At 47.7% G+C, this 26,277-nt stretch overlaps 2 protein-coding genes across 5 annotated transcripts in view; one reads left to right on the forward strand and one right to left on the reverse strand.

Annotated features, from left to right (window-relative positions):
- Positions 1-1,495: 1,495 nt before the first annotated feature.
- On the forward strand, positions 1,496-10,202 carry HEBP2 (heme binding protein 2). The gene is made up of 4 exons (XM_042937424.1): positions 1,496-1,701; positions 2,218-2,353; positions 3,318-3,498; positions 9,652-10,202. The coding sequence occupies exons 1-4, from the start codon at positions 1,600-1,602 to the stop codon at positions 9,848-9,850; spliced, it is 618 nt and encodes a 205-aa protein (XP_042793358.1). The 5' UTR covers positions 1,496-1,599; the 3' UTR covers positions 9,851-10,202.
- Positions 10,203-24,045: 13,843 nt separating this feature from the next.
- NHSL1 (NHS like 1) overlaps positions 24,046-26,277 on the reverse strand; it is a 65,771-nt gene continuing 63,539 nt past the window's right edge. For all 4 annotated transcript variants that reach the window (XM_042939941.1, XM_042939938.1, XM_042939939.1 and 1 more), the window contains one exon: positions 24,046-26,142. In XM_042939941.1, coding sequence (XP_042795875.1) covers positions 25,407-26,142 — 736 coding nt within the window. In that variant the 3' untranslated portion in view covers positions 24,046-25,406. The remainder of the gene's footprint in view (positions 26,143-26,277) is intronic.

The raw sequence follows: 26,277 nt of genomic DNA on the forward strand, positions 1-26,277 counted from the left end.
CGAAACTCACATCTTGAAAACCAAATGCTCAGTGTGATGGTATTAGGAGGTGGGGCCTTTGGGAGGTGAGTAGGTCAGGAGGGCAGACCCCTTCATGAACGTGGTTAGTGTCCTTGTAAAAGAGGCCAGAGAAAGCTGCCTTGCTCCTTCCACCTTGTGAGGACACCAGCAGCAGTCTGCCGCCAGAAGGGCCTCAGGTAACTCTCTGGCGTCCTGATCTGTGACTTCCAGCCTCCAGAACAGTGAGAAAGAAGTTTCTGTTGTTTATGAGCCACCAGTCTGTGGTGTTTTGTTACGGTGGCCTCACAGATTAAGACGCAGCACTATTTCATTTATTTGAAAGGCCAGAAAAGGCCTACAGAGACAGAGGGCAGATTAGTAGTTGCCTAGGGCTGGGGATGGGGCACTGGGGAGTGACAGCTAAAGAAGTTGGGGTTTGGGGGATGGGGAGAGGTGACAACAATGCTCTAAGGTTGATTGTAGTGATGGTTGCATAACTGTAAATATACTAAAAACCACTGAATGGTACGCATTAAACGGGTGGATTTTATGGTATGTGATTTCCATCTCAATAAATCTCTTAGAAAAAAATAATGAATCTAACAAAACGTTTGTTTTAAAGGCACTAGAGTCCTGTGGCTGTACCTTCCCCATTTCTCTGTGCCCCTTTCACCTCCCTCTCCCCAGCCTGAAAGTTCTAGTTGGACCGACTTAGAGGTTTGGGGGTCATTTCAAGGAAAGGTCAGTAAACAAGGACACTTGAAGATCGTCTCCAGGCACGACTAGGGCGCCATCTGCCTCCTCCTGCGAGGGACCCTGATGGCTGTCTGGCACCTTGGACACCGTCTAGGTGTGAGTAGGGAGGGCCTCACGCCCCTGGCCGGGCCCCTTTCCAACTCGCGCATGGAGCCCTGGGCCCACGGGGTGCCAGCAGGCACAGGCGAGCTTGGAGCCGGCAGGCGCCAGCCCACCGTCGCCCTGGGAGGGCAGGCTCCCTCCCGCCTTCGCGGAGCGCACCTAGGGTGCTGGCCGGCGCTCCCGCCGCTCCCCGGGAGCAGCCAGGACTGCAGAACCGGCTCCCAGCACGGGTGGAGCCGCGGAGACCTTCCCGAACCGGTTACACCAGAAAGCCCGAAAGCCAGTTGCTTTGTCCTCCACCGCCCCGCTCCCACAGTGGACACCTTGGCGTGCCTGTTAATTTAAAAAGCAAGGGCGAGGGAGGGAGTCCGAAAGGAAGCCGGGCCTAAGCGGACCCTACAATCCGGACCCCGGCCCTCACCCCTGCGGAGGGAATCCGACCAGGGGGGCGCGGCCCCGGCTGGAGCAGCTCGGGTGGGAATCCGGGCTCCCGCGGACGCAGCGCCCCCTCCCGGCCCAGGCCGGGGCGGCTCCCGCGGACGCGGGTCCCCGGCACCGAGGGGAGGAGGGACGCGCGTCGACGCGGTGACCGGGGCGCGGGGCAGCGCGGGGGCGGGGACTCGGGGGCCGGGGCAGGCGGGCGCGGCTCGCACACGCAGCGGGGCGGCCCGGAGCGGCCCCGGCGCGGCCCCTTCCTGGTCCCGCTCGCCAGCCTGTCTCCCCGGAGCGTCGGCGCCGCCCATGGCCGAGGTGCTGGAGCCGGACCCCGCGACAGCCGAGCTCGCGGCGGTCCAGGCCGTGGAGACGCCGGGCTGGACGGCCCCGGAGGACGCGGGCCCCCAGGTAGGCGCCTCCCACGGGCGCGGAGGGTGCGGGCCAGAGCGCGCCGGCTGATTTGCGGTGGGGCCCGCGGGTACAAAGTACAATTTTTGAAGTCGTCTGGGCCCCCAGATGGGGAAATGCTGCCCAGATGGGGAAATTCGGTCGGTTAGCCGTAATCTGTGGCTACATCTTCACTTCTCTTGAGGTTAAAAAAGAAAAACGAATTATCCGCAGTGGGACCCTCCCGGCCCAGGGGACGTAACAGATGCTCGGTCTCAACGAGAATAGAGCCGACCGACTCCCCCACCCCTGCGTGTGGGGCCGAGGCCTCCAGCGGCTCAAATCCAAGGATGGGAGCCTCAGGGGAGGGGCCCTGCCCGGTTCTAAAGAACCAGAACCAGAGGCCCATCCCAGTGGGGCGCAGGTCCCGAGATCAAGGGCAATCCTGGTGGACCCGAGACCAAGTCACCTGTTCTGTTGCTTCTCACGTCCTGCCTTTTTAGAATTGCTTCCCAAGTTTCCTCTGTTCTATTTTAGCCCGGAAGTTACGAGATCCGACATTATGGACCAGCCAAATGGGTCAGCACTTCCGTTGAGTCTATGGACTGGGATTCAGCCATCCAAACTGGTTTTACAAAGCTGAACAGCTACATTCAAGGCAAAAATGAGAAAGGTGAAGACAATTTACCTTATAAATTATATATATAGTGGCTGAGTGCCCAGGCTTATTCTTGCGTTTTAGCTTACTAAAGAAATATACTTTGGAATAGAAAAATAATGAGATCATGAAAGACTTAAAGTGTGAAGACAGGGACTCTGCTCGGGGCCCTTAGCAGAGTCTAGAGGAGGGTAGTACTGGGTAGTGCTTTTCAGCCTCTGTTCTTGTCTGTTTCTGCTGGATGAACTGGGCCTCTGTGTAGCTAGTGTTAAGTCCTTTTCATGGCGAATGCTTCCAGATAATTTGGTGACTGCTATGGTAAGAGTCATCAGGAGGTAGGAAGGTACAAAGAACACAAGATCCAGGGTCTCCAGACATCTGGTTCGGGCTCTGGTGCTACTTATGTTTTACCAGTTCACTTAGTCTACGGGATCTCAGTTTCTGAATTGTAAAACGTGACGAATAGACTGGACTCTATGGTCTCTAATTTTCCTTTCTAGCCCTAAAACTAGAATGTATTAACCAGAAATATTAATAGTACAGAAAGTGCTTAATGTGGCCAGTGGATAATTGAATCATTTTCCCTTTTTTATTATTATTTTGAGAGAGAGTGCATGAGTGAGCATGAGTGGGGCAGGGGCAGAGAGAGGCAGAGAGAGAGAGAGAGAGAGAGAGAATCCCAGACTGCACATAGTGCAGAGCCTGACATGGGCTCAAACTCACAAACTGTGAGGTCATGACCTGAGCGGAACTCAGGAGTTTGACACTTAACCGACTGAGCCACGCAGGCGGCCCTGGCCCTTATTTTTTAAAGATGCAAATTATCTTAAAGGTAAATTTTCTGTCGGTAGCATAAGGTAAGTCAGGAAACTCAGATCAAAGAAATTAATAGATTCAGTCTTTAGAAGTAGCCATGCAGATAGTAAATCTGCTTTCACGGTCCTTTCATGGTATTTAAACTCATTATTTTATGGCCCAGAGATGAAAATGAAGATGACCGCTCCAGTGACAAGCTACGTGGAGCCCGGTTCAGGCCCTTTTAGCGAGTCTACCATTACCGTTTCCCTGTACATCCCCTCTGAACAGCAACCTGATCCGCCCGGGCCTTCAGAGTCAGATGTCTTCATTGAAGACAGAGCAGAAATGACCGTGTTCGTCCGGTAAGTGGTAGATAACTTAGAGCCCTGCGGACTGCCAATTTTCCTCGCCTGCACTCAGTTTAGCTCCTGTGCAGTTTCAGTAGGCTTTTCGCCCTTGCACAGAAAAGAGATCCGATGCATTTTGTGGTGTTTTCCTGCTGGGTTAGTTTTACGTGTTACTAAGGGTCTCTTGCAAGGTTATAATCACTTCGTGTCATGAAGAGTCTGTGTCACAGACCTTCCGCAAATAAGACGCGATGCACGTCATTCTCAAAGCACAAGACTGCCCTTACCTGCCATCGAGGTAAACCGGTACGAAAATCCTAACACGTGGTGCACGGTACCCCTCCTCCCGGCTTCGAGGTTCTGAGAGCCCCAGACTCTTCCCTGCGTTCTCCGGCCCAAGGGATGGTACCTGCTTCCTGCAGTTACTGCCTCTGTTAGTTGAGTGGTTCCTATGTACCGTTTCAGACTTGCAGCACCTGTTTGGTGCATTCCTTCAATTCTCTCTGTTGAAATTTAAAAGCACACACGGAATGTGATAACAGTCTCATATGGGAGTCCCTTTATTCCGTTCTGTCCCTCTTGTCACCACCAACCTGCTAAAAGCATCTGTTTCTCTGTCTGTTTCCCATGTACTCCTCAGAACACCACCGTCTGGAAGAGACCGCACCATCTCCTTGAAACTGCCCTCGCCACCCTTGGCAGTGCCCTTGCATTTGTCACATGATGGCAGCCCTTGCCCGTGTGACCCCTGAAGCCTTTGTGTATTGTATATTGACTTTGTATATTGACTAATCTATTCTCTGGATACTTACACAGCCTGTTAAGTCTGAGAACGTCATTCTCTGGCCGTTCGTCTCGTCCTGTTCCTCTCTCTCACCTGTTCCTCTCTCTCACCTGTCCCTCTCTCTCATCCTGTTCCTCTCTCTCACCCAAGAATGCTCCACATTGACCCTCATGTCAGAACAGACTTACTCTGGGTGATCTGTTTACAAAGCTCTAACCCCCTGTGTCCCGTGACTCTCCTATTGTCTCTAGCCCTGATTTCTCTACTTGTTGGACATTTCCATGTGAAGGGTGTGGGGATTAAACTCAACAGCTCTAAAAATGAGCCTTCCCCCAGTTGCCAGTTTATAGGGGCAGTGATCTTCTAGTGGCTGTCTCAGAAAAGGGCCTCATTTGACAATAAATTTCATATATTGAAAAAATAAAATAAAATAAAATAAAATAAACAGTCAAAGAGGTATAAAAAAAAAAAAAAGAAAAGAAAAGGGCCTCATCAGCCAGACAGCCTCCCCAGCAGAGGTCTCCACGGCCACCGGCAGCGCACTCTTCCCTGACAACTGATTGCCAGATCTGGTCCATTCTCCTTGGAAATGATCCATGATTCTGTTCCCTTCTATCCATCCCTGGGACTTCCTCAGGACCTCATCTTACGGGAACCACACCCAAGTCATCTTCGTGGACCCTAGTGCTTGGCACAGTGCCCGATCCCCCGCAGATGCTCGGATGTTTATTCATCTCCGATCTCGTGTGTTCTGCCTCAGCAGCCTCCCGGCTGTTGGGAGCAACCTGCCCGCCGTTCTCTTCCTGTGCCGCTCCACACTGGAGTCCTTGATCTTCCTTACGACAGCAGCAGCAAAGCGATGAACCCCAACCTGGGACTTCACTAAAAATCTCTGTGGCTTTCACTTGCCTCAGGGTGAAGTTCGGATTGTTCACGATGTCTTTTATCACGTGACCCAACCCCATCTCCCCACTGGTTATGTTCCCCTGACCTTCCCACCCTTCACTGAGCAGGCCATTTCTTCCATCTCTCTCTCTGCCCTTTTAAGTTCTGATTTAAGTTCCAGTTAGTTAACGTACAGTGTAATGTTAGTTTCAGGTGTACGATACAGTGATTCAGCACTTCTACACTTTACCCCCGTGCTCATCATAGCAAGTGCCCTTCTTAGTCCCAGTCACCTATTTAACCCATCCCCCCACCCACCTCCAAACCATCAGTTTGTTCTCTATTGGTAAGAGTTTGTTTTTTGGTTTGCTTCTTGTTGGGTTTGTGTGTGTGTGTGTGCCTTTGCTCATATGTTTTGTTTCTTAAATTCTACATATAAGTGAAATCATATGGTATTTGTTTTTCTCTGGCTTATTTCATTTACCATTATATTCTCTAGCTCCATCCATGTTGTTGCAGATGGCAAGATTTCATTCTTTTTTATGCCTGAGTAATATTCCATTATGTGTGTGTGTGTGTGTGTGTGTGTGTGTGTGTGTGTATGTATATATACACCACATATTATGTATATACCACGTCTTCTTTATCCATTCACCAATTGATGGACACTGGACGCTGGGCTGTTTCCATGCTTTGGCTGTTGTAGATAATGCTGCTATAAACATCAGGGTGCATGTATCCCTTCAAACTAGTATTTTTGTATTCTTTGGGTAAATACCTAGTAGTGCAGTTGTTGGATTGTAGGGTAGTTCTTTTTTAACTTTTTGAGGGACCTCCATACTGTTTTCCAGAGTGGCTGAACCAGTTTGCATTCCCACCAGCAGTGCAAGAGGGTCCCCCTTTCTCCACATCCTTGCCAACACCCGTTGTTTCTTGTGTTGTTGATTTTAGCCATTCTGACAGGTGTGAAGTGATATCTCATTGTAGTTTTGATTTGCATTTCCCTGCTAAGTGATGTTGAGCATCTTTTCATGTGTCTATTGGCCATCTGTATATCTTTTTTGGAGAAATGTCTATTCGTGTTTTCTTTTTTTTTTTTAATGTTTATTTACTTATTTTGAGAGAGAGCAAGAGAGAGACCACGTGATTTGGGGAGGGGCAGAGAGAGGAGGAGAGAGAATCCAAACAGGCTCCATGCTGTCAGTGAAGAGCCCAATGTGGGGCTCTGTGCATGTTTTCTGCCCATTTTTTAATTGGATTATTTGGTTTTGGGGGTGTTGGGTTTTATAAGTGCTTTATATAATTTGGATACTAAGCCTTTATCAGATATCTTACATGAAAATATCTTCTCCCATTCCATAGGTTGCCTCTTAGTTTTGTTGATTGTTTCCTTCGCTGTGCAGAAGTTTTTTATTTTGACATAATCCCTATAGCTTGTTTTTGCTTTTATTTCCCTTGCCTTAGGAGACATACCTAGAAAGAAGTTGCTGTAGGTGATGTCAAAGAAGTGACTGCGTGTGTTCTCTTCTAGGATTTTATGGCCTCAGGTCTCACATTTAGGTCTTTAACCCATTCTGAATTTATTTTTGTGCATGGTGAAACAAAGTGGTCCAGTTTCATTCTTTTGCATGTTGCTGTCCAGTTTTCCAACACCATTTGTTGAAGACACAGTCCAATATTCCATTAGATATTTGCTCCTTCTTTGTCAAAGATTAATTAACCATATAAATGTGAGTTCCTTTCTGGGTTTTTTATTCTCTTCTACTGATCTATGTGTCTGTTTTTGTGCCAGTACCATACTGTTTTGATCACTGCAGCTTTGTAATATAACATGAAGTCTGGAATTGTGATGCCTCCAGCCTTGCTTTTTCTTTTTCAAGGTTGCTATGGCTATTCAGGGTCTTTTGTGGTTCCATACAAATTTTAGGATTGTTTGATCCGGCTCTGCGACAGATGTCGTTGGTACTTTGATAGAGATTGCATCGCATGTGTAGATTGCTTTGGGTAGTATTGACATTTTAACAATATTTCTTCTTCCGGTCCATGAGCATGGAATGTCTTTCAATTTCTTTGTGTCTTCTCAGTTTCTTTCATCGGTATTTTTTAGTTTTCAGAGTACAGGTCTTTCATATCTTTGGTTAGGTTTATTCCTAGGTATCGTATTGTTTCGGGCACAGTTGTAAATGGGATTGATTCCTTAATTTCTCTTTCTTCTGCTTCGTTATTGGTGTGGAGAAATGCAACTGATTTCTGTACGTCGATTGTATATCCTGTGACTTTGCTGAATTCCTATATCCGTTCTAGCAGTGTTTTGGTGGAGTCTTTCGGGTTTTCTATCTATAGTATCATGTCATCTGCAAAGTGTGTAAGTTTTACTTCTTCCCTGCCAGTTTGCATATATTTTAATTTCTTTTTGTTGTCTGATTGCCGTGGCCAGGATCTGCCACATCTCTTTACCTGTGACCTCAGGCAGGTTTACTCACATGTTCTTTGCCTAAAGCTCTTCTTTTGTAAGATGTGTATAGTCACAGTGCCTACCTGTCTCATAGGGTTGCCATGACGATTACATCAGTTGATGTCTGTTAAATACTTAAAACAGACACACGGTCTTCCTACTAGCTCTAGCTTCCTCTTTCTCCTCTTCCTGGAGCATCCACTTTTCCCCTTCAGGACTTGTATCAAATAGTACCTCATCTGTGATGCCTTCCTCAGTTTCTCCCGTCAGCCAGCCACTCTGTTCTCCTATTATTCTCAGTTATAATGATCTGTGTACAGACTGTAACTTTCTCAAGAACACAGCAACATGGTACATGTTCATATCCTGCAGCTCCTGGCAAGGGCAGGTGCGTGGGAAGGGAATCAGATGTTTGTGTACTGAGTAAAGCTGTGGATGGATCACTGTAGAACAATGTGTCTTCGGAAAACAAAAGATGATTTCTAACTAGGGGGCTCAAAACTTGATTTCAAGGAAGAAATGGGATCTGAAAGTCCGTTCCCTTTCGGCAGAGCATACTAAAAGTTGGCTCTTGGTTAAGGAAATATTAAATGTAGGAAGCAAAATATTTCTCAACACGTGGTTCAGAGTTATAATTATCAGTCAACATTCTGAAAATTAGAACCGTGTTATCAATTTATCTTCAATGTTTTATTTCATGTACATGTACATACATCGATTCCTACACCATTCAGTGAGGATTTGAAAGATACTAGGTGTCTGATGAACATTGTTGAATGAAATAGACATGGTTTGTACCCTTGAGAGCTTACATCTTAGCTGAAGAATGGTAGGACTAATCGTTCCATTGGCACATTGATAATAAAACTTATGCTACAGAAGGCATAATGGGAATATGTTTTATTTTCTGTGTTTCCCAATCTTAACCTTCAAAATCAAATTCATCGTGTTTACATGTCGGCAACTCAGCTAGGTCTATGTACCATCATAATTTAACCTCAGGACATTTTTGTTTGTATACTTTAAAATCTATACTTAAACTTTTATTCTCTTTCCCCACTTTTTATTTAAATCTTCTGCCTGTCTTTTCTTCCCCATCCCCATAGCAACCGCCTAACTGGCTCCTTCCCTCCAGTCTATTTTCCATCTGTCTTTCCCAGATCCTATCAAGTTACTTTTCTGCTCACCATCCTTCAAATAATCTCCGAAGGCCTTGGGATGACATACAAGTCTCTTCTTTCTGGCTCTGACTCACCTTTCAGAGCTCATTTTGTGGCTCACTATGAACATGCTTTGTGTTTTTGAACTTCTGTTCATTTTCTTATCCTTCTCCATTTTCCCTTTTTCTACCCAGCAAGCCCATCCATTCCAGCCAACTCCATCCATTCCAGACCCAACTCAGAGGCTATCCCTTACTCCTGGGTCAGTCGTATCCTCAGTGTTCCCAAGCATATTGATCCTGTCTCTGTTAAATCTCTTCTTGGGCTAGATATAAAGAGCTGCCTAAATGTTCCTCTATAAATTCTTACATTCGAAACTGTATCATACTCATCTGTAATGTAGAGCCTACCCTTTTCCCCAGGAGAGGAAGAAAGGGGAAATATTCCACAGCAAACTGAAAGTCTGAAAGGGAATCTTCTAAGGGGCTTTCATTGTCACCGCTGACCAGCAGCATCAGCATTGTTGGGAGCTTGTTAGGAACGTGGTTGCCCGGGGCCCCACCCCAGACTTCCTGAATCAGCATTTTAGCAAGTTTCCCAGGTCACCTGTACGCTCCTTAGTCTAAAAAGCAAGAGTTAGAGCACGAAATGGTGAAAGTCCCAAATCTGCCTGCCAGCAGATGGGACACGTGCCTCCTCCGGGGTCTCCTCAGTGCGGCCACTTCGAGAATGGACACCAGAGGAGAATGCTGGGGGGCGGCGGGGGAGGGGGCGGGGGGAGCTTGGGAGCAGCACTTGAGAGTACCGGCTTCTGCTTGCCTCTTCAGACTGACCTTTATGTCCGCATGCGACTCATTCGTGGTTATTTGCTTTCTCCTTCGCAGGTCTTTCGATGGATTCTCCAGTGCTCAAAAGAATCAAGAACAACTTTTGACATTAGCAAGCATGTTGAGGGAAGAAGGAAAAGTTTTCAATGAAAAGGTTTACTATACCGCAGGCTACAACAGTCCTTTCAAGTTGCTTGATAGAAATAATGAAGTGTGGTTGATTCAGAAAAATGAACCCTGCAAAGAAACTGAATGAGGGGGAAAAAGGAAGTACCATTGCTTAGCGTAGATATCCAACGTACCGACATGTAAAATACAGGTCTAATATCCCCGCCCGAGAGAACTATGGTGATTTGAGCTGATTTCCAAGGTGCCTTTTAATGCTTGAAGCTTTATCTAGATACACAGGTAACAGGGGAGAGTCTTCTAGAAACATGAGAAGCAGTCACAGCTCTGGAGCGTGGGTATTTCTGTGAGGGTCCAGGAAGTGTCTTATGGCTTGACCCTTCTTCGCCGTATCACAATCATGTTGGCCTTTTTTGACTTGAATTTATGTCATTTGGATGTTATCCCCTCTAGCTATTATCAATAAAAATGCTAACGAGGTATCCTGTGTGGAACAGTTCGGCTCTCAAGCCTAGAGAGGTGACCTTCAGCTGAGAACAAAAATCAAATTCTTTTGCACCTTTTAGGTTGTGATTTTTGATACGAGACAAGCTAGGTTTCTGGCTTTGAAATTATTATGGATATAAAATTTCAAAATCTCAGGCAATTATTTTTCCAAAGGTATTTGTTTGCACTGATGATTTACTGGTTTTTTGCGAAAAAGAAATTAAATTTCTTTTTCAGCTCACTTAACAAAACCAACTGGAAGACTCCTTCTAGCCCTCCTACTAGAATATCCACGGTACCAGCCTCTACTGGTAGGAGGTAAATATTTCTAATATTTCCTCTAGAGTTCTATATAAAATAGACATCTCTTATGCAATAAATTCCATTTGAAAGAAGAGAAGCATACTTCTGATGACGAGCATTTAGTTGTGATCTGAAACATGTTCAAGAAAAAAAGTTGAGTGGTGCCTCGGTGGCTCAGTTGGTTGAACATCCGACTCTTGATTTTGGCTCAGGTCATGATCGCAGGGCTTGCACTCACTCTGTGTCTCTAAGATTGAAAACGGGGCCCCTGGGTGGCTCAGTCTGTTAAGCATCCAACTTCAGCTCAGGTCATGATCTCACGGTTTGTGAGTTCTGAGCCCCGCATCAGGCTCTGTGCTGACAGCTCGGAGCCTGGAGCCTGCTTGGGATTCTGTGTCTCCCCCTCTCTCTGCCCTTCCCCTGCTCACACTCTGTCTCTCTCAAAAATAAACATTAAAAAAATTTCTTTATTAAAATTAAAATTTAAAAATGGATTTTGTACTCTTCAAGCGCAGCATATCCCATTTTTCCCTTCTCTTCCATAAATTATAAACTAAAACATTTTTCAGCCCTAAATCCAGAGAATATTTCTCATAGCAATGAATCCGTTCTTGTAATTACGTGGCTGGCACCGACTACAAAATATCTCTTATGTCAACATTTCTATGGAGATATTTTTCTTCTCTTATTTATAGGAAATTTATGTGTGGACTTTTTTTTTAAAGTTTATTTATTTTGAGAAAGAAACCGAGCGAGTGGGGGAGAGGCAGAGAGAATCCCAGGCAGTCTCCACACTGTCAGCACAGAGCCTGATGCGGGGCTTGAACTCATGAACCATGAAATCATGACCTGAGTCGGACGCTTAACCGACCGAGCCACCCGGGTGCCCCTAGGCTTTTTCCTAAGGCTAAACGATCCACCTGTGCTTTTGGTCTAATTCTTGTTCCATCAGTTATGCTTCTGCTCTCCTCTTCAGGCTTTCCTGCCCCACATGCTCCAACCACTCTGCCAACAGGGTCAGATTCTGCCTGATCCTCCCCGCCCACCCCCCCCCCCCCCCGAAATTAAATCCTAGCTCCCCCTAGACCCTTATGTGGGGCAATCATTCCCATCTCTCCTTTGCCTGGATTGTCCCATTTCCCTGGGAAGAGTTATCCAGCTTCCTTGGGAGTTCAAGTTTTAAGGAGGGATCCCAGGGATGGTGAGAGGGATTAAGGTGGGCGCACCCCCCCCCCCCCCAGCCACCAATTCTTCCCATAGAGCCGTCTACATTTGTCAATGTTTATGTCACTTTTTTGTAAGATTGTCTTTCTAGAAGTCTGAAAACGGTTCCCTTAACACCCGGTGCATGTCATGTGTTCCTTCTTTTCTAGTTATCGCTTAACCTGTCTCCCTAAACATTTCACCGTGTGGAACACCTGCTGTGTTCCAGGCCCCGCACCAGGCGCAGGGCTGCTGCGGGGTGGTGGGGAGAAACCGCCCTCATCGGCAACTTTGTAAATTAACAAACCCTGTAACGCCTTTTGCTCTTCCATTCAGTCCCCCCGCCCCCCGTCCTGAGAAGTACAGCAGGGAGTGTCCTCTTGGAGTCTGTATTCTAGAGACGGAGAGCGTGCAAATGAAATGAGGCCCTGGGATAGAGTGTGGCTCGGCAGGGGGCAGTGGACCTCACACAGGGGGTCAGGCCAGACCTCTCCGAGGAAGAGACGTTTGAGACGGGGATGGCGAGAAGGAGCCGGTCAGATGAAAGCCTGGCGGGCTGGGGACCTCTTGGGCAGAGATGGCCATGTCAAAGGAAGAGGCCACCTTCGGTATTCAGAACAAAAGGCTGCACGTAGTGCTTGCTGAGCAAGAGAGAGCTGAGCTTGCACAGTCTCTCTGGACAAAGAAAACTGCTGACCTTGAATGGGGTTTCAGGAAGCAGTGGGGTCAAGGGTTAGCAGACTTCCCGAATCCCTTAGGAATGGAGCGTTAGTTGTGGAGGCGTGGCTTCCAGAGTGAGGCTGCTGCTGGTTGGCCTGATCTGGGAGATTACTGATGTGAAGTTGTCATTGATCATTTCTGGGACTTCCGTGGAGCTGTGGCCAAAGACCGGTCATTTCTTTTCTGAGACTGGGGGTTGTGGCAGGCAAGCCCATGGACATGTGCCCCTCAGATCCACCTTCGAGGAAGGACCAGCTGCCTGGCTCTGAGGGGTGTGGTCAGATGACATCTCCAGCTGACACTTTCTTCAGGGTCTGCTGCAGATTCAAGGGTCTGCTGCTATGCCCGAGCGAGGCAGTGGGAGCTGACAGCATGCTGTTTTCTGGCATCTTCCATCCAAAGACCGAGCAAGGTGGTGGCCCAAGAACTAGCTATTTCTGCCCAACCCAGGACCCTTCAACAACAACAACAACAACAACAAAAACTGTGAGAGAGCCAGAACCTCTTTGGTACCTTGCTAAGAAGCCCTCACCTCACACAGAAATTAAGCAGAAGAAGCTGGAGGTCAAGTATAGGAAGTGATGGTAAAAGTAGTAACCACCAAAAACGTTCAACAAGCCAGGTTTGTTCTGCCAAGGTCAGGACCAAACTCGGATAATGAGAAGGGGACACCGAGTGGATGCCCCCAACAGTTTTGACCCCCCCTGCAAGTTTCTGAACACTCTGGGCCTGCAAAAGAGGCTCTCCCTTTCCCCATTAAGAACTTGAACCACCCCTCCCCCCTTCTCCCACCCTAACAGGAGGAAATGCAAGACGCATAGAGATCTGGCCCTGTAAGGCAACAGGTGCCCTAGAAGCTGACCTACCCCATCTCCCAGGTCGATACCCAAGGTTAAGTCATAGCACCACCTGGCTGGGGTCATGCCAGGCCGGATGAAGGAAGCAATGGGTAATGTGCCGAAGGTACTGTAGGGGCAGGGGCCAGGAGCGCGCCCGTGGGACCAGGTTCCGCAGGTGCTCGGTCAGAAGACTGGATAGAGGGAATGTCTACGACTTGGGGATGTCACTCAGGACACGGGATTTAACACCGTGAGACAAACTGCAGGCAATGGTGCAGACTCAGTGCCTTAGGGTAGGTGACTCCCAGAGGCCTGGAAAAAGCGATAGAAATGTTGAAACGCCTGAACTGCCAAGAGAGATATAATAGAGGAAGGAATGCCAAGCTCCCAGAAGGGGCCTTGCTGGAAAGGATAATTAGCCAAGGCAATAAGACCCATCAGGAGATTTTTGCCTTATCTGCTAGGGCTGCCGTAACCAACCACATAGCCAGGGTGGCTCAAGCAGCAGAAGTACCTACAGTGCTGAAGGCTGGGAATCCTAAGATCAAGGTGTTGGCCAAGTCAGTGCCTGGCGAGGGCTGGCTTCTGGCTTTGCAGACAGCCGTTGTCTTTATCCCTGCGCAGCAGCTGGGGGGAGGTATCGGAGGAGGTCACCGAGAAGACACCACCACCCTTTGACCCAAGAGCTGGACCCAGGTAGTTGGAGGCTCCCACTCTGCCCTGTCCTTGGAATGTGTGTTCCACTTGCCCTTCCCGCTCCTAGATGCCCCTGCAAGGACACAGCCTTGGGATAGAAATGGTGATGGGACGGGATGCCTGGGTGGCTCAGTTAAGCATCCGACTTCGGCTCAGGTCATGATCTCGCGGTTCATGAGCTTGAGCCCCACATCAGGCTATGTGCTGACAGTTCAGAGCCTGGAGCCTGCTTTGGATTCTGTGTCTCCCCCTCTCTCTCTCTCTCTCTCTCTCTCTCTCTCTGTGCCTCCCATGCTCACACTGTCTCCCTCTCTCTCTCTCTCAAAAATAAATAAACATTAAAAAATTAAAAACAGAAGTGGTGATGGGACCATCTGGACTGGATACATGACTCACTCAGTTAAGGCCTCTTAAGTGCAGCCATCCCCCCTTGTCTGCAGGGGAGACATGCTAAGACCCCCAGCAGATGCCTGAAATCACGATAGTACTGAACTCTCTATATACTGTTTCTTCCTATACACACATCCCTATGATACAGCTTACATTTTTAAAAATTAGGCACAGTAAGGGATTAACAATAACCAATAATAAAATGAAAACAATATAATAATATACTCTAATGAAAGGTTTATGAATATGGTCTCTCTCTCAAAATCTTACTGGACCGTACTCACCCTTCTTGCGATGATGTGAGAGGATACGGTGACAAGATGAAGTGAGGTGAGTGACAGGGGCATTGTGAGGTGGCGTTAGGCCGCTACTGACCCTCTGACCATACTTCACACGGAGGATCATCTGCCGCCGGGATTGAGGTTGGCCGCGGGCATCCGGAGCTGTAGGGATCGAAGGTGCACCTAAGGGGGGTCTACTGTAAACATCAGAGGTTGGGGGGGTTGTTGCAGAACACCACTCATCCTACAGCCAGTCACCTAAGGCAAACCTCATGGGTTCCCTTGCTTATCAAAACTGCCACCTACCGGTATGGAGCGGTCTACCTCTTTTCTTTGGTCCCTCCCTGCCCTCCGTGTTCGGGGGCCAATTTCAGAGGACACCTGGGATGTTCCTGAGGAAATTGTGAACCAACAAGAGGCAGCTCTGGTCTCTTTCTCTTCTTATAAGAACACTGATCCCATCTTGAGGACTCCACCTCATGACCTCATCAAAATCTATTTCCCAAGGGCCCCATCCCCAAACACCATCGCACAGGTGGCTAGGACGTCCTCGTATGAATTGGGGGGGGAGGGGGGAAGGGGGAGATGGGTGGCAATAATTCATTCCATCCATAGAAATTATGTTCCTTGGGAAGGCCCAGAGGACCGGCCATTTAAGAAGGCCACTGGGAAGGCACAGATGACAGGTGTGTGAGCAAAACCACGTTGCTCGGCGGCAGCTCTCCTCTGCAGTCCAGACCGGCAGGACCGGCTGGGGTGGAGTCTGGCTTGCTGACGGCAGTGGGGGTGATGAGGAGACTGTGACGAGCTAAGGTGGCAGTGCTAACTGCAGACACCAGGGTGCATTATCACATTAACCACTAAGGTGGTAAGGGCAGTCAAGGCGGGCACCTAGGTGGCTCAGTTGGTTAAACGTCTGACTTCGGCTCAGGTCATAATCTCACAGTCTGTGAGTTTAAGCCCCATGTTGGGCTCTCTGCTGACAGTTCAGAGCCTGAAGCCTGCTTCAGATTCTGTGTCTCCCTCCCTCTCTCTCTCTCTGCCCCTCCCCTGCTTGTGCTCTGCCTCTCTTTCTTTCTCTTAAAAATAAGTAAAAATTTTAAAAAAAGAAAAGAAAGGGCAGCCAAGGGAGCCTAACCTGTAGTCTTATGGAGATGGTTAATAGAACATGGCATCTGGAGGGACGAAATAGATGGGGTAGCCAACAAGGGTAATGCTTTATACGTGATCAAAAAGAGAGCAAGAAAAGATAAGCAGGGGATCTCCCCTTGCCCACAACTATAATCCCTTGCCCAGTTTCCAGAGTTGAGCCTCTTTTCAGACCCAAGACTCACTGACTGAAAAGATGGTTGGATTCCCAGGGAAAAGATCCCTGCAATATTTCAGCAAGTGTGCAAAGTAACGAGTCCCCCGATATTTTTCTAAATATCCATCGGGGATGTACATTGGAGAAAGAGAAACACCCAGATACACTGGGGTCCAAATTGACACTGGACACCCAGAAACCCAAAGTGTCATCATAGTTGCCCTCCCCCATTAAGTGGGACCATACAGAGGTTAGGAAATAAATGGAGTTCTACTCAAAGCTTGGCTTCCAGTTGGTCCCTGTGTTTGTAGACCAACCAGTCACTGGCTATTTCCTCAATTCCTGAATGTATAATTAAGATTGAAATACTTGGAAGGTAGGACAATCCCACATTGATTCCTTGACCTGTGAGGAAAGAGTGTAAACTTAGAACCCCACACCCCCCCCTCTCAAATCAGGGCACTAAATCAAAAACAATATTCCACGTCCACTTCTGGCTGTGACGGTAAAACCAGACATTGAAAGTGCATAGCAAATGACTGTGTTCTCTGAGAGAAGGGGGGCGGGAACGGTGAGTTCAAAGAACGTTGAAGCTTATGTTTTCAAGGCTGCTTCTAGGCAGCGAAGCAGGAGGGGGAAGTCAAATGGAGACCAGCAGTCGCACTGAGTTGGAGAGACAGAGATCAGTATTAAGGGATGCCAAAGTGTAAAAGTTAAAATAAGTAAAAATTTAAAAAAATTGTTTCTGCTGAATTGTTGAGCAGCATGGAGGATGAAGAAACATACACACACACACACACTGACACACACACACACACACCTCTATACATCTACAGTGAGTCCTCTTGAGTCCTTGGCCAAGCACTGGTCTGTGAAAGTATAAAAAGAAACTACCCAAGCCAAGAACTGAAAAATTAGAAAGCAGTAAAAGTCATGATTCACAGATTTTATTTAGGTTTGGGAACAGTTTTTGTTTTGTTGGTTGTTGTTTTAGGGAACGGTTTTTGTTTCTGCTAGCAGGAGTGGAAATAACTCATCACGCATGGGGTGGTGTATGTATCAGGTGGTGCATGTATGTATCAGGTGGTGTCCTCACAAGGGTATTGCCTTAGTAGTAAGGTTAAATTGTCTCTTGAAGACTGTTCTGGACCTTCCCTAATGAAACTTAAAAGCAAGCCTTGGAAGGCTCAAACGAATTCCAAGAAATGTGGCTGTGCACCAGAATAAAGCCCAGTACTATTTAAAGGAATACAACAAAATCCACCAACAAACAGCCTAACTCCCAGCATTCAATTAAAAATTACTAGAAAAAAAACGCAAAGGAACAGGAAATTATGACCCATAACTAGGAATCAGTTAGGAACACACCCAGAAGTGGCAGTTGGGAAGGAATTAGCAGCATGGCCCACGTGATCTGGCAGACCTATGCCATTAGAGGTGTCAGTGGTGAAAAAAAAAGTCCAATGTAGAATTCATGATAATCCCCAGTGGGAGAATCACAATGCAGGTACCTGGGTTCCTGAAGGGAGGCTTGCTAACTGTAAGAGAGAGTTACATCCTTTTTGAAACAGCTTCTGGTGTGCTACTGGGCCCTGGTAGAGATGCAACCACGAGACACCAAGGGATGACGTATCCAGAACTGCCCATCTTAGCTAGGTCCCATCAGAACCACCAGGTCACAAAGTTGGTAGGACCAGTCGCCGTTCATCATGAGGCAGAAATGATACATCCAGGAGCCATCATGAGCAGGACCAGAGTTACATACACAAGCTGCATGAGCAGGTCGCCCCAACTCCCACGTCCTCGTGGTTGTACCCACCACCCCCTCCCCTACTTCCCTGTGGTTGTCTGGGTCAACTGAAGGAAGAAGGAAAAGCTTGAACTTGGCATGTTGATGAGTTGGCTTACTTTAAGGATGCAAGGTGAACATGGACGACAGCTGCATTACACACTCACTCAGGGGTGATGTTGAAAGACCACCTCAGGGAAAAAGTTTTATGCAATCTTTCTGCAAAAAAGAAGGGGGGTTTGAATTTTTGGTAATGGAACTAGTCATTTACTTTGTGAGGGAGGAAAGGTGAAATATATATGGGGTCATGGCAATGGCAAATGGCCTGGCCAAATGGTTAGCAGTTTGGAAAGGGGAAAGAAAAAAAAAAGGATGATTGAGACAAGGGAGTCTGGGGATAGAGGCACGTGGAAGGACATGTGGGAGCAGGCACAGAGCTTGAAAACACCGGCTCATGTCAATGCCCACCAGAAAGCACACACCACAGAGGGGCGCTAAGCCACCAAGAAGACAAAATGACAACCTGTTGCTGTTAGCTTTTGTTGGTGCCCACCCCAGTGCTGGCACACTGTGCACACAAATACGGTGGCAACGGAGGCAGAGATAGAGGCTATGCGTGAACCCCCAACAACACGGACTCCCACTTACCAAGGGCTGGCCTCGACACTGCTAACTCTGAATGCCCAGCCTGCCAGCAATAGATAGCAGGGCTGGGACCCTCGTGAGGCTCTGAGAAGATCAACCCGTCACTTGAGGCCAAATTCACTACCTAAGGCCCATTCTTTCCTGAAACGGCCAGAAGATCCTTCACACAAGCTTAGACACTTATTCTAGACATGCAGCTTCCTTTCCTGTTTATAGGGTCTCAACAGCACCCCCCCTCTAGAGACTTAACAAAATCTCTGATCCACTGGCATGGATGTTCTGAACGTGTGATCTACACATCAGAACACCCAATCAGGGAGAGTTACCTATGGCCATGGGGTCCACTAGGCCTCTCACGTATGGCACCACCTAGAAGCTGCTGGTTTGGTTGCAGCCAACACCCTACCAAGTTACATACTTCCTAAATCAGAGATCCTACATAGTGCTGTGTCCACAACAGGAAGGATACATGGCTCTGAGAACCAAGGGGTGGAAGCAAGAGTGACCGTACTTACCGTCACTCCCAATGAGCTGCCAAGGGACACAGGATTTCCCACCCCACCGCTCAGGTCTCTGCAGAGCCAGAGGTCCTTGTTCTCAAAGGCATACACCCTCCCTAGACAACACAACAAGGGTCCTGTTGAACTTCACCTATTGCTGCCACCTGGGGACTTTGGACTCCTTGTGTCTGGGTCCAGCAGACAAGAGCCACCATCTTGTTAGGGATGCCTGACCCTGGAGTGCAAGAGGAGGTAAGTCTGCTGTTACATGATGGAAACTCAGGGCACCCACATGGTGTATCCCTTGTACTCCTTGCCGAGTTAGAACTGTGAATGGACAAGTGCAGCAGCCCTGGTCCCAGAAGGGTTTGATTCTCACGATCTCAGAACCCTCAGGAATGAGAGCATGGGCCACACCACTAGGAAAGCCACTGAGATGAGCAGAGGTGGCAGTTGAGGGTAAAGGGCATGGAGTGAGTGGAGGAGGGAGGAGAAGTACCGGCTGTGGCCCCAGACCGGTGGCAGGAAGGGCTGTAGTTGGTCCCACCAAGCTCCTCTAAAAGACACTTTCTCCTCAGGAAGAGAGAAGTCCACCAGAGCCTTGGCGGAATGGCCCTCTGCGTTTATGGGGGAAGCAGACCCACAAGGTGCAAGGGGCCGAACTGTGGCAGGCATGGAGACATGCCACTTAGATCTCCTCTCAAGACTGGCCATCCAGCGGCAAGAAGTGTGGTTGGCTGATAGCCTCTAATTGGTGGCTTCATCGGGGGCCACCTTAGCTTTCAAGCTGAAGTCATACTATCCCAAGGGTTGGGGACCAGTGATTCTACTAAGCGGTGGGAATTGAAGGCATGCTTTTCTCAGAGTGGCCTCTTGCCAAAGACCAGACAAGGCAGTGGTAAAGGACCTTGCTGTTTCTGTCCAACACAGGAGAGTGAGTGAACTCCGGTGAGTGAACTTTCCCCAGAGTTCCCCATAGGTTGGGCAGCCGTGTAAGGTCATTACTGCAATCTGATAGCTCTCCTGGCCTTATCCTCCTTCTTCGCTTTTCCTTTTAACGGTGTTACACTCCAATAAAACCTTGCATTCCTAATGGTCTCAGGGTCTACTTCCTGAGGAACTTAAGCCAACATAGAAATACAGGCACTTTTCTTTTCAGTAGTTAAAATAAAGGTTTTGAGGTTGAAATGGCTCCTGTCAAGGGACAGAAAGGAGAATTAGGCCAGACTATTTGAATAAGGAGGACAGCGGCAGATCTTAAAGGCTTTGCGGGCCATAGCAAGGAGTTCGAATCCCATGGGCTGTAAGATTCTGTCTTTGTGGAGGGTTTCAAGCAGTGGAGAGCTATCTCTTGTTTTTAAGAGCTTATTTTTATGGTAAATTAAGAGCGGTTGAAGATGCACAGTAAAGACCACAAGACCAGTTGGGAGGTGTTTGCAGTAGTCTGGTTAGGAGACAACAGCTTGGACCTGAGAGACAGCCGTGGAACTGGTGAGAAGTGATTGGATTTGTGAACTATTTTGGCAGTAGGGTTCACATGACTTGCTTATGGTTGAGATGCGGCTTGAAAAGGAAACAGGCCACAGGAATAGGCCTTGATTTGGGGCCTGAGCCATCGTGTAATGCCATTAATTGATAAAGTAAAGATGGTGGTGGGGGGTATGGTTTGGAGACAGGAGGTTTAAAATACCTTTAATGCAGGTGTTGCGTAAGCAGCAAATATACCAATCTGGAGTTCACAGAGGAAGTAAGGACAGGAGATGTCCAGGAATCACCAGTGTGTTGTGTGTGTGTATATCTATCTATATGTGTGTGTGTATATATACATATGTACATATATATGTGAATACGTATATATGTATATACATATATGTGTGTGTGTGTATACACACACACACACACACACACACACACATTTAAGGCTATGGGATTAGATGTACTCAACAAGAAAGAGTATATAGCGTTAGAAGACTAAGAACGAAGCCAGGTCATATCATTCTCCTTCTTATAAAACCTTCATTCTTTCCCAATATTATAGAACAAAACCCCCCAATTCTTTGGGAGGACATCCCAGGCCTTCTATATTCTTGCCTGAGATGACCTTTCTACTCTCACGTCCTACTATGTTCTTCTGGAGACATTTTAACTACATGGCTTCCTCTAAACACTGGCCTCTGTGCCTTTGCTCATGCTATCCCCTCCATTTGGAGGGTCCTTCTTCTCCCACCTTCCCCCGCTTGGTGAAATCCTCCTTGTCCATAAAGTCTTAGTTCAGGTTCACAACCAATCCTTCCCCCATCCATCTAGACAAAAGTAACGACACGTGAGGCACCTGGCTGGCTCAGTCAGTACACATGCGACGCTCAACCTCATGGTTGTGTGAGCCCCACCTTGGGTGTAGAGACTACTTAAAAATAAAACCTTAAAAAAAAAAAAAAAAAAGCAATGACATCTTCCTCTGAGACCCCTATCACTCAACTGCAAGTGAGTGAAAACCGCAGTGCACCTAGAAGGTAGACCACTCAAGGCTGATGCAGTGACTCTAGATGCAATCAATGGACCAGGTTCCTTTCTCCTTCACCTTCCACCCATGTGGCTTTCAACCCATTGGTGCTGAAATGTCGGAAAAGTACTGTTCTTCTAGCCTCCCATTCTTTCAGGGAGAAACAAAGCAACAAGAGATGGGACTGGCTCCTGTATCAGCAACCTTCCTGGAGATTTCCAGACCACTGCTCATGTCTCACTGGTCAAAATTGTACCCTCTTGACTACAGGGGAGGCTGTGAGGTGTAGCGTTTCAGTTGGGTGCATTGCCATCTCGAATCAATGTCAGGTGTTCCAATGGTAAAGGAGGACACACAGGGTGTGGGATCCCAACAGGGTTCACTGTGGAGCTCAGAGTGCTCTTCCTTTTCAACCATTCTGACACGTTTTACAGGATAGTTCACAGTGTGTGTGTGTGTATGTGTGTGTGTGTGTGTGTGTGTGTGTGTTTCACTAGATTTGAAGCCCCTTAATGAGATCTCATCCACATTTTTAATGTTTATTTTGAAAGAGAGAGAAAGAGAGAATGTGAGCAGGGAAGGGACACAGAGAGAGAGAGAGAGACAATCCCAAGCAGGCTCCATGAACTCAGTGCAGAGCCCTATGCAGAGCTTGATCTCACAGACTGTGAGATCATGACCTGAGTTGAAATCAAGAGTTGGACACTTAACCGTTTTAAATCTTAGGACTCCCTTATACCTTGCCTAGCATATTAGAAGTATTTAATAAAGGGCTTTTTTAAAATGCCAAACACATGACTCCAGATTGCTCTAGTCCTTGTTCTATGAATAAAAGCTGACCTGTGTGGAAGGCAGAAGAGCTCATCGGAAGAGACTGTGTTACAGTAACTAAAGGGCTAATGACAGAAAAAGAGACCTCAGGAATCAAACGGACCTCAAAAGTCAGGTCCATATTTTATCTGAAAGACTCTCCTTCTCACCCTGCCCAATAATATCCTAATATCACCCAAGTGTATAATCCTGTTGTACTCATTTCTTGATGGAATCTCAGCAACACAATTATTCATATTCACTTCATGTGCTGAAAACACATTAAGGCAGAACCGATAAAGCCAGTCGCATGCTTCTCCTGTCCTTCCAGGGGGGTGGTGTCTTGTCTCCTTGTTATTGTGACTCTCCTAACGAATATACTCCCACCCTCAGGTGAGAAGAAATGGTTGTAACCCACATCCTTCAGAAATAGGAGGGCAGAAATCAGACCGAAGTTGAGGTGGCTTCCACCGGACAGACCGCACGACCGTTTGTTTCTCCCCCAACTGTCAGGAAAAATAAGGCGGAAGTAATTTGTCCCTAGGACTTCTATGATTATCAGTGACTTACGGCCTCAGGATACAAGGAAGAGTCAACAAGTCTACCCTGATGGGTTTTTTCAAGGTGACGGGGTCTGTAAACAGACCCCATTCCTCACAGAGGAATAAGGTAGCAAAGCTGCCATATTGGCCCAGGGAGGAGTCTAGATTCTGGTTTCCCTAGATTTCATCCACGCCTGTGAAGAGTTCTCGCATCTCTCCACATGCCACACCACCTGAACTATCAGTCGGTACATTATTCATATTTATCCAAAAGTCCAGAGGACACTGTTCAGGGCTGTTTTTCCATATGTCCTTTGAGATGGCACCATCCACAGTATCTGTGATGTTCCATCTCCTCTCTGTTGGGTCCCCACCTCCCACAGGCACCTTCTGGTCTTCACTGCTGTTCTGTTTGTATCCAGCAAAGCACACACCAGTTCTGTGGAAGAAGGCCGACCTTATTATTCAAAAATGCACGCACAAACGAAAAGAAGTAAGGTTCAACTATTTCCTTTACAATTGTTTTATTCAAAGCAAATTTTCAAACCTAGTATCCTTTTTCTTTAAAAACGGGGATTTTTAAAATAGTTTTATAATTAGTGGTGATGTTGTTTTACTTTACCTTCGACATAAATGATTTATATATTAAGTTAAAGTTGTCTGATATTCACGTACATTCTAATCGGGTTTAGGGAGCGAGGAGGTTTCATATTCAGAAGCCAACACCACTTTTCTAAAATGTAGAAGAGGAGATCCTCGGGCCCAGCACGGCAGACGGTAGCTCCAAATGGTGAAAAGTCCTTTAGCCTTTGGCCAAATATCAGGTCTTCATTGCGGGCTGTGTGAAAAGAAGGGTTTTGTTTTCTTCAGAGGATGGAAGAAGCCTTCATTCCTTAGGTTTGTTTTTGTCTCAAAGCCGTGTCTAAAATGGGGGTCTATGGTTGTGATGTGTAATAAACCTTTTGATAGTCTGGCCCGTGCGGTCCAACGTTTAGATGATGTTTTTATGCCGAAAGAGATGACCGCTGGTAGCCGTACTGCACACGGGCCAAGGATCTCCGTGTTGTCGTCTCAAGTCCTTCTAATGAAGGCGACAAGGCTTGTTTCATGTAACCAACAAATAAAGGAGTCCAGGTACACGGCAGTTGGGAGGGAATGGGGGCGGGGGAGGCACAAGAGTAGGACGTAAAAATAAATACTTTACACACTTTTCTCCCACGCCTATAAGTATTAAAAATTCTAGCTGGAGAAGATTAGAAGGTAATTAGCCAACTCAATTACTTATAAAAAATATAAAAACTCACAAACCAAATGATGCAAAAAATCTTTTAATCTAAAATCTCATTTCCCAGGGTTAATTAATAGCCAAGCCCTGCCAATTTTTATTAGTGTATTTGACTAACAAGAGGTATTCAGCATTTTCTTCAAAGTATGAGAATATAGAATAGACTCTGATAAACCTTTCTAAATGGGGGCATGGTACTGTATGTAGGCAGGTCAAGGAAAAATAGCCATACCTATATCTTTGGTGTCACCAAAAGGATATCCAAAAAAGTCAGCAAATGTTGACATATCAAGCGATAAGAAATTGCCAAATGCGAGTTTACACTCTGGTAAAAACGGCCGTAAAAGGAAAATCTCCACCCACAGTTCTGTAGTGCAAGTCTTCAAGTGGAATTCTGAAAAATAAGTCTATTTCATAAGCAGGAAACAGCTTCCAGCAGCGTTATCACTTGCCCCTCTTCCCTTCTCTCCCCTCTCACCCTCTCTGTGCGCGTACGCGGTCATCTTCGTTCTCAAGGGAGGCCTCGGCCGCTACTCAAGGAGGAAAGTCATGAAAAGACTGCCCACGTGTCTAAAACTCAGGCCAGAAGGCGTGTGTCTGTGGCCGCACCGGAGCAGGCTCCAAGTGACTGCCCTGCCACTTCCCCACATTTGTCATGTTCACGAAACCAAGCCTTTTTTCCCCAGGAAAAAGTACCTGAACCCATTAGTCATTTAGCCCTTTCCCATCGTTTTGGGTTCATCACGACACAGCTCACCTCGAAAGCACGCCGGGGCCGGGACCCCGTGTCCTCTGCAGCACCAGCAAATATGCCACCTCTTTCTTAGAAGGAATGGTTCTCTCCCCTCTTTCTTCAGAAACTCACTAGTTTCCCCAAACAGAATACTTTTCAAGCAATTCCCACCTAGTCCAGAAGATTCCATGTTTCCACCCAGCATAGCAGTCTTTCCTTCTCCTATTTCTGTACATGCTGTTTGTGTGTGTGTGCGCGTGTATGTGTGTGTGAGCGCACACACGCGTGTGTTTTAACACAAAAGGGTTCAAAATGCACACACGCACACCCTTCCACACACACACACACACACACCCAGCATTTAGTCAAAAAAAAAAAAGGGGGGGGGGGCGTGGGGAGGAATAAAAAAAAGAAATCTTCCCCAGGAAGCACTTCTGGAAGTTAAGCTTCTACTTGCTTTTCAGCCACAGGGCAAGTGCCGAGAGGAGGCCTAAATAACACCCCCCTTCCGCTGTAGGGCTGGCAGCGCCCGGGGCCCACAGCACAAACGCTGAGCGGGATCCACGGGCAAGGCAGGGAAGGTACCTGTCAGACTTCCTAGAGCGAGGTGTTGTGCGTCTCCCTCACGTTACCTGGGAGACTCACATTCTCGTCCCTAGCTCTCTTCCCCCAGAGGACCTCCACACCGTTCTGATGGACCCGTGCGCTCCGCAGTGACTGCCCCGTTGGCGGGGCCGGGACCCTGTGCCTGCGGCGGGGCGGCGGGCTCCCCGCCACAGAGCAGGCTGCCCTTGTCCGTTTCATCCCCCACCGGTCCATCCAGGGAGCATCCCCTCGCAGCACCCGGGGCCCGGCGAGCCCGGTTGTCTACAGGCTCCAAGGCTTCCCCTTCGCCTTCCGAGATGACGGTCATGGGGCTGCTCTGGATCCGGTTCCGCACGCTGTATCTGCTGCTGGCCGCAGAAGGCGGGGTTCGGCTGCGGCCGTACCGGGGGCCGGAAAAGGACAGACTCCGAGGCATCACACCTTCGTTCTTGGCCCACTCCTCCTGGGCCCGCCTGTTCTTGCTTGGGGAGCAGCTTGACGGGCTCTCGGGGGCGTCTGGTGAAGGCTCTGACCTTGATCTCTGGAATCTAGGGTCTGTGTTCTTCAGCATCTCGGCTGCAGACATGCGGGCACTCGTGTCTGCCCGACTCCCCTTTTTTAGCAGCAGAGCTTTGAAGTTGTCACTGCTGGTGCTGCTTTTACGGACACTTCTCTGAATTGACCCCACTTGCTTCGGGGAGGCCAGGCTGGGGGCAGCACCAGTGGGTGTCACTGGCGGGGAGGGAGAATGGTTTCGGGAGTGATCATCATCTGAATCTTTACGGCCAAGGACTTTCCTCTTGGATCTGAGATTTAAGAACATGAAGATAAAGGTTCATTCCCAGTGGGCCATGGGATGTCGGTCACAGCCGCCCTGCTTCTCTTACTGCATACTCCGGTCACCATTTATTAAGGGTTCCTTTAATAGTTTATTTTATTAT

Source organism: Panthera leo, chromosome B2 (genome assembly GCF_018350215.1).
Source record: "Panthera leo isolate Ple1 chromosome B2, P.leo_Ple1_pat1.1, whole genome shotgun sequence".
Lineage (NCBI taxonomy): Eukaryota > Metazoa > Chordata > Mammalia > Carnivora > Felidae > Panthera > Panthera leo.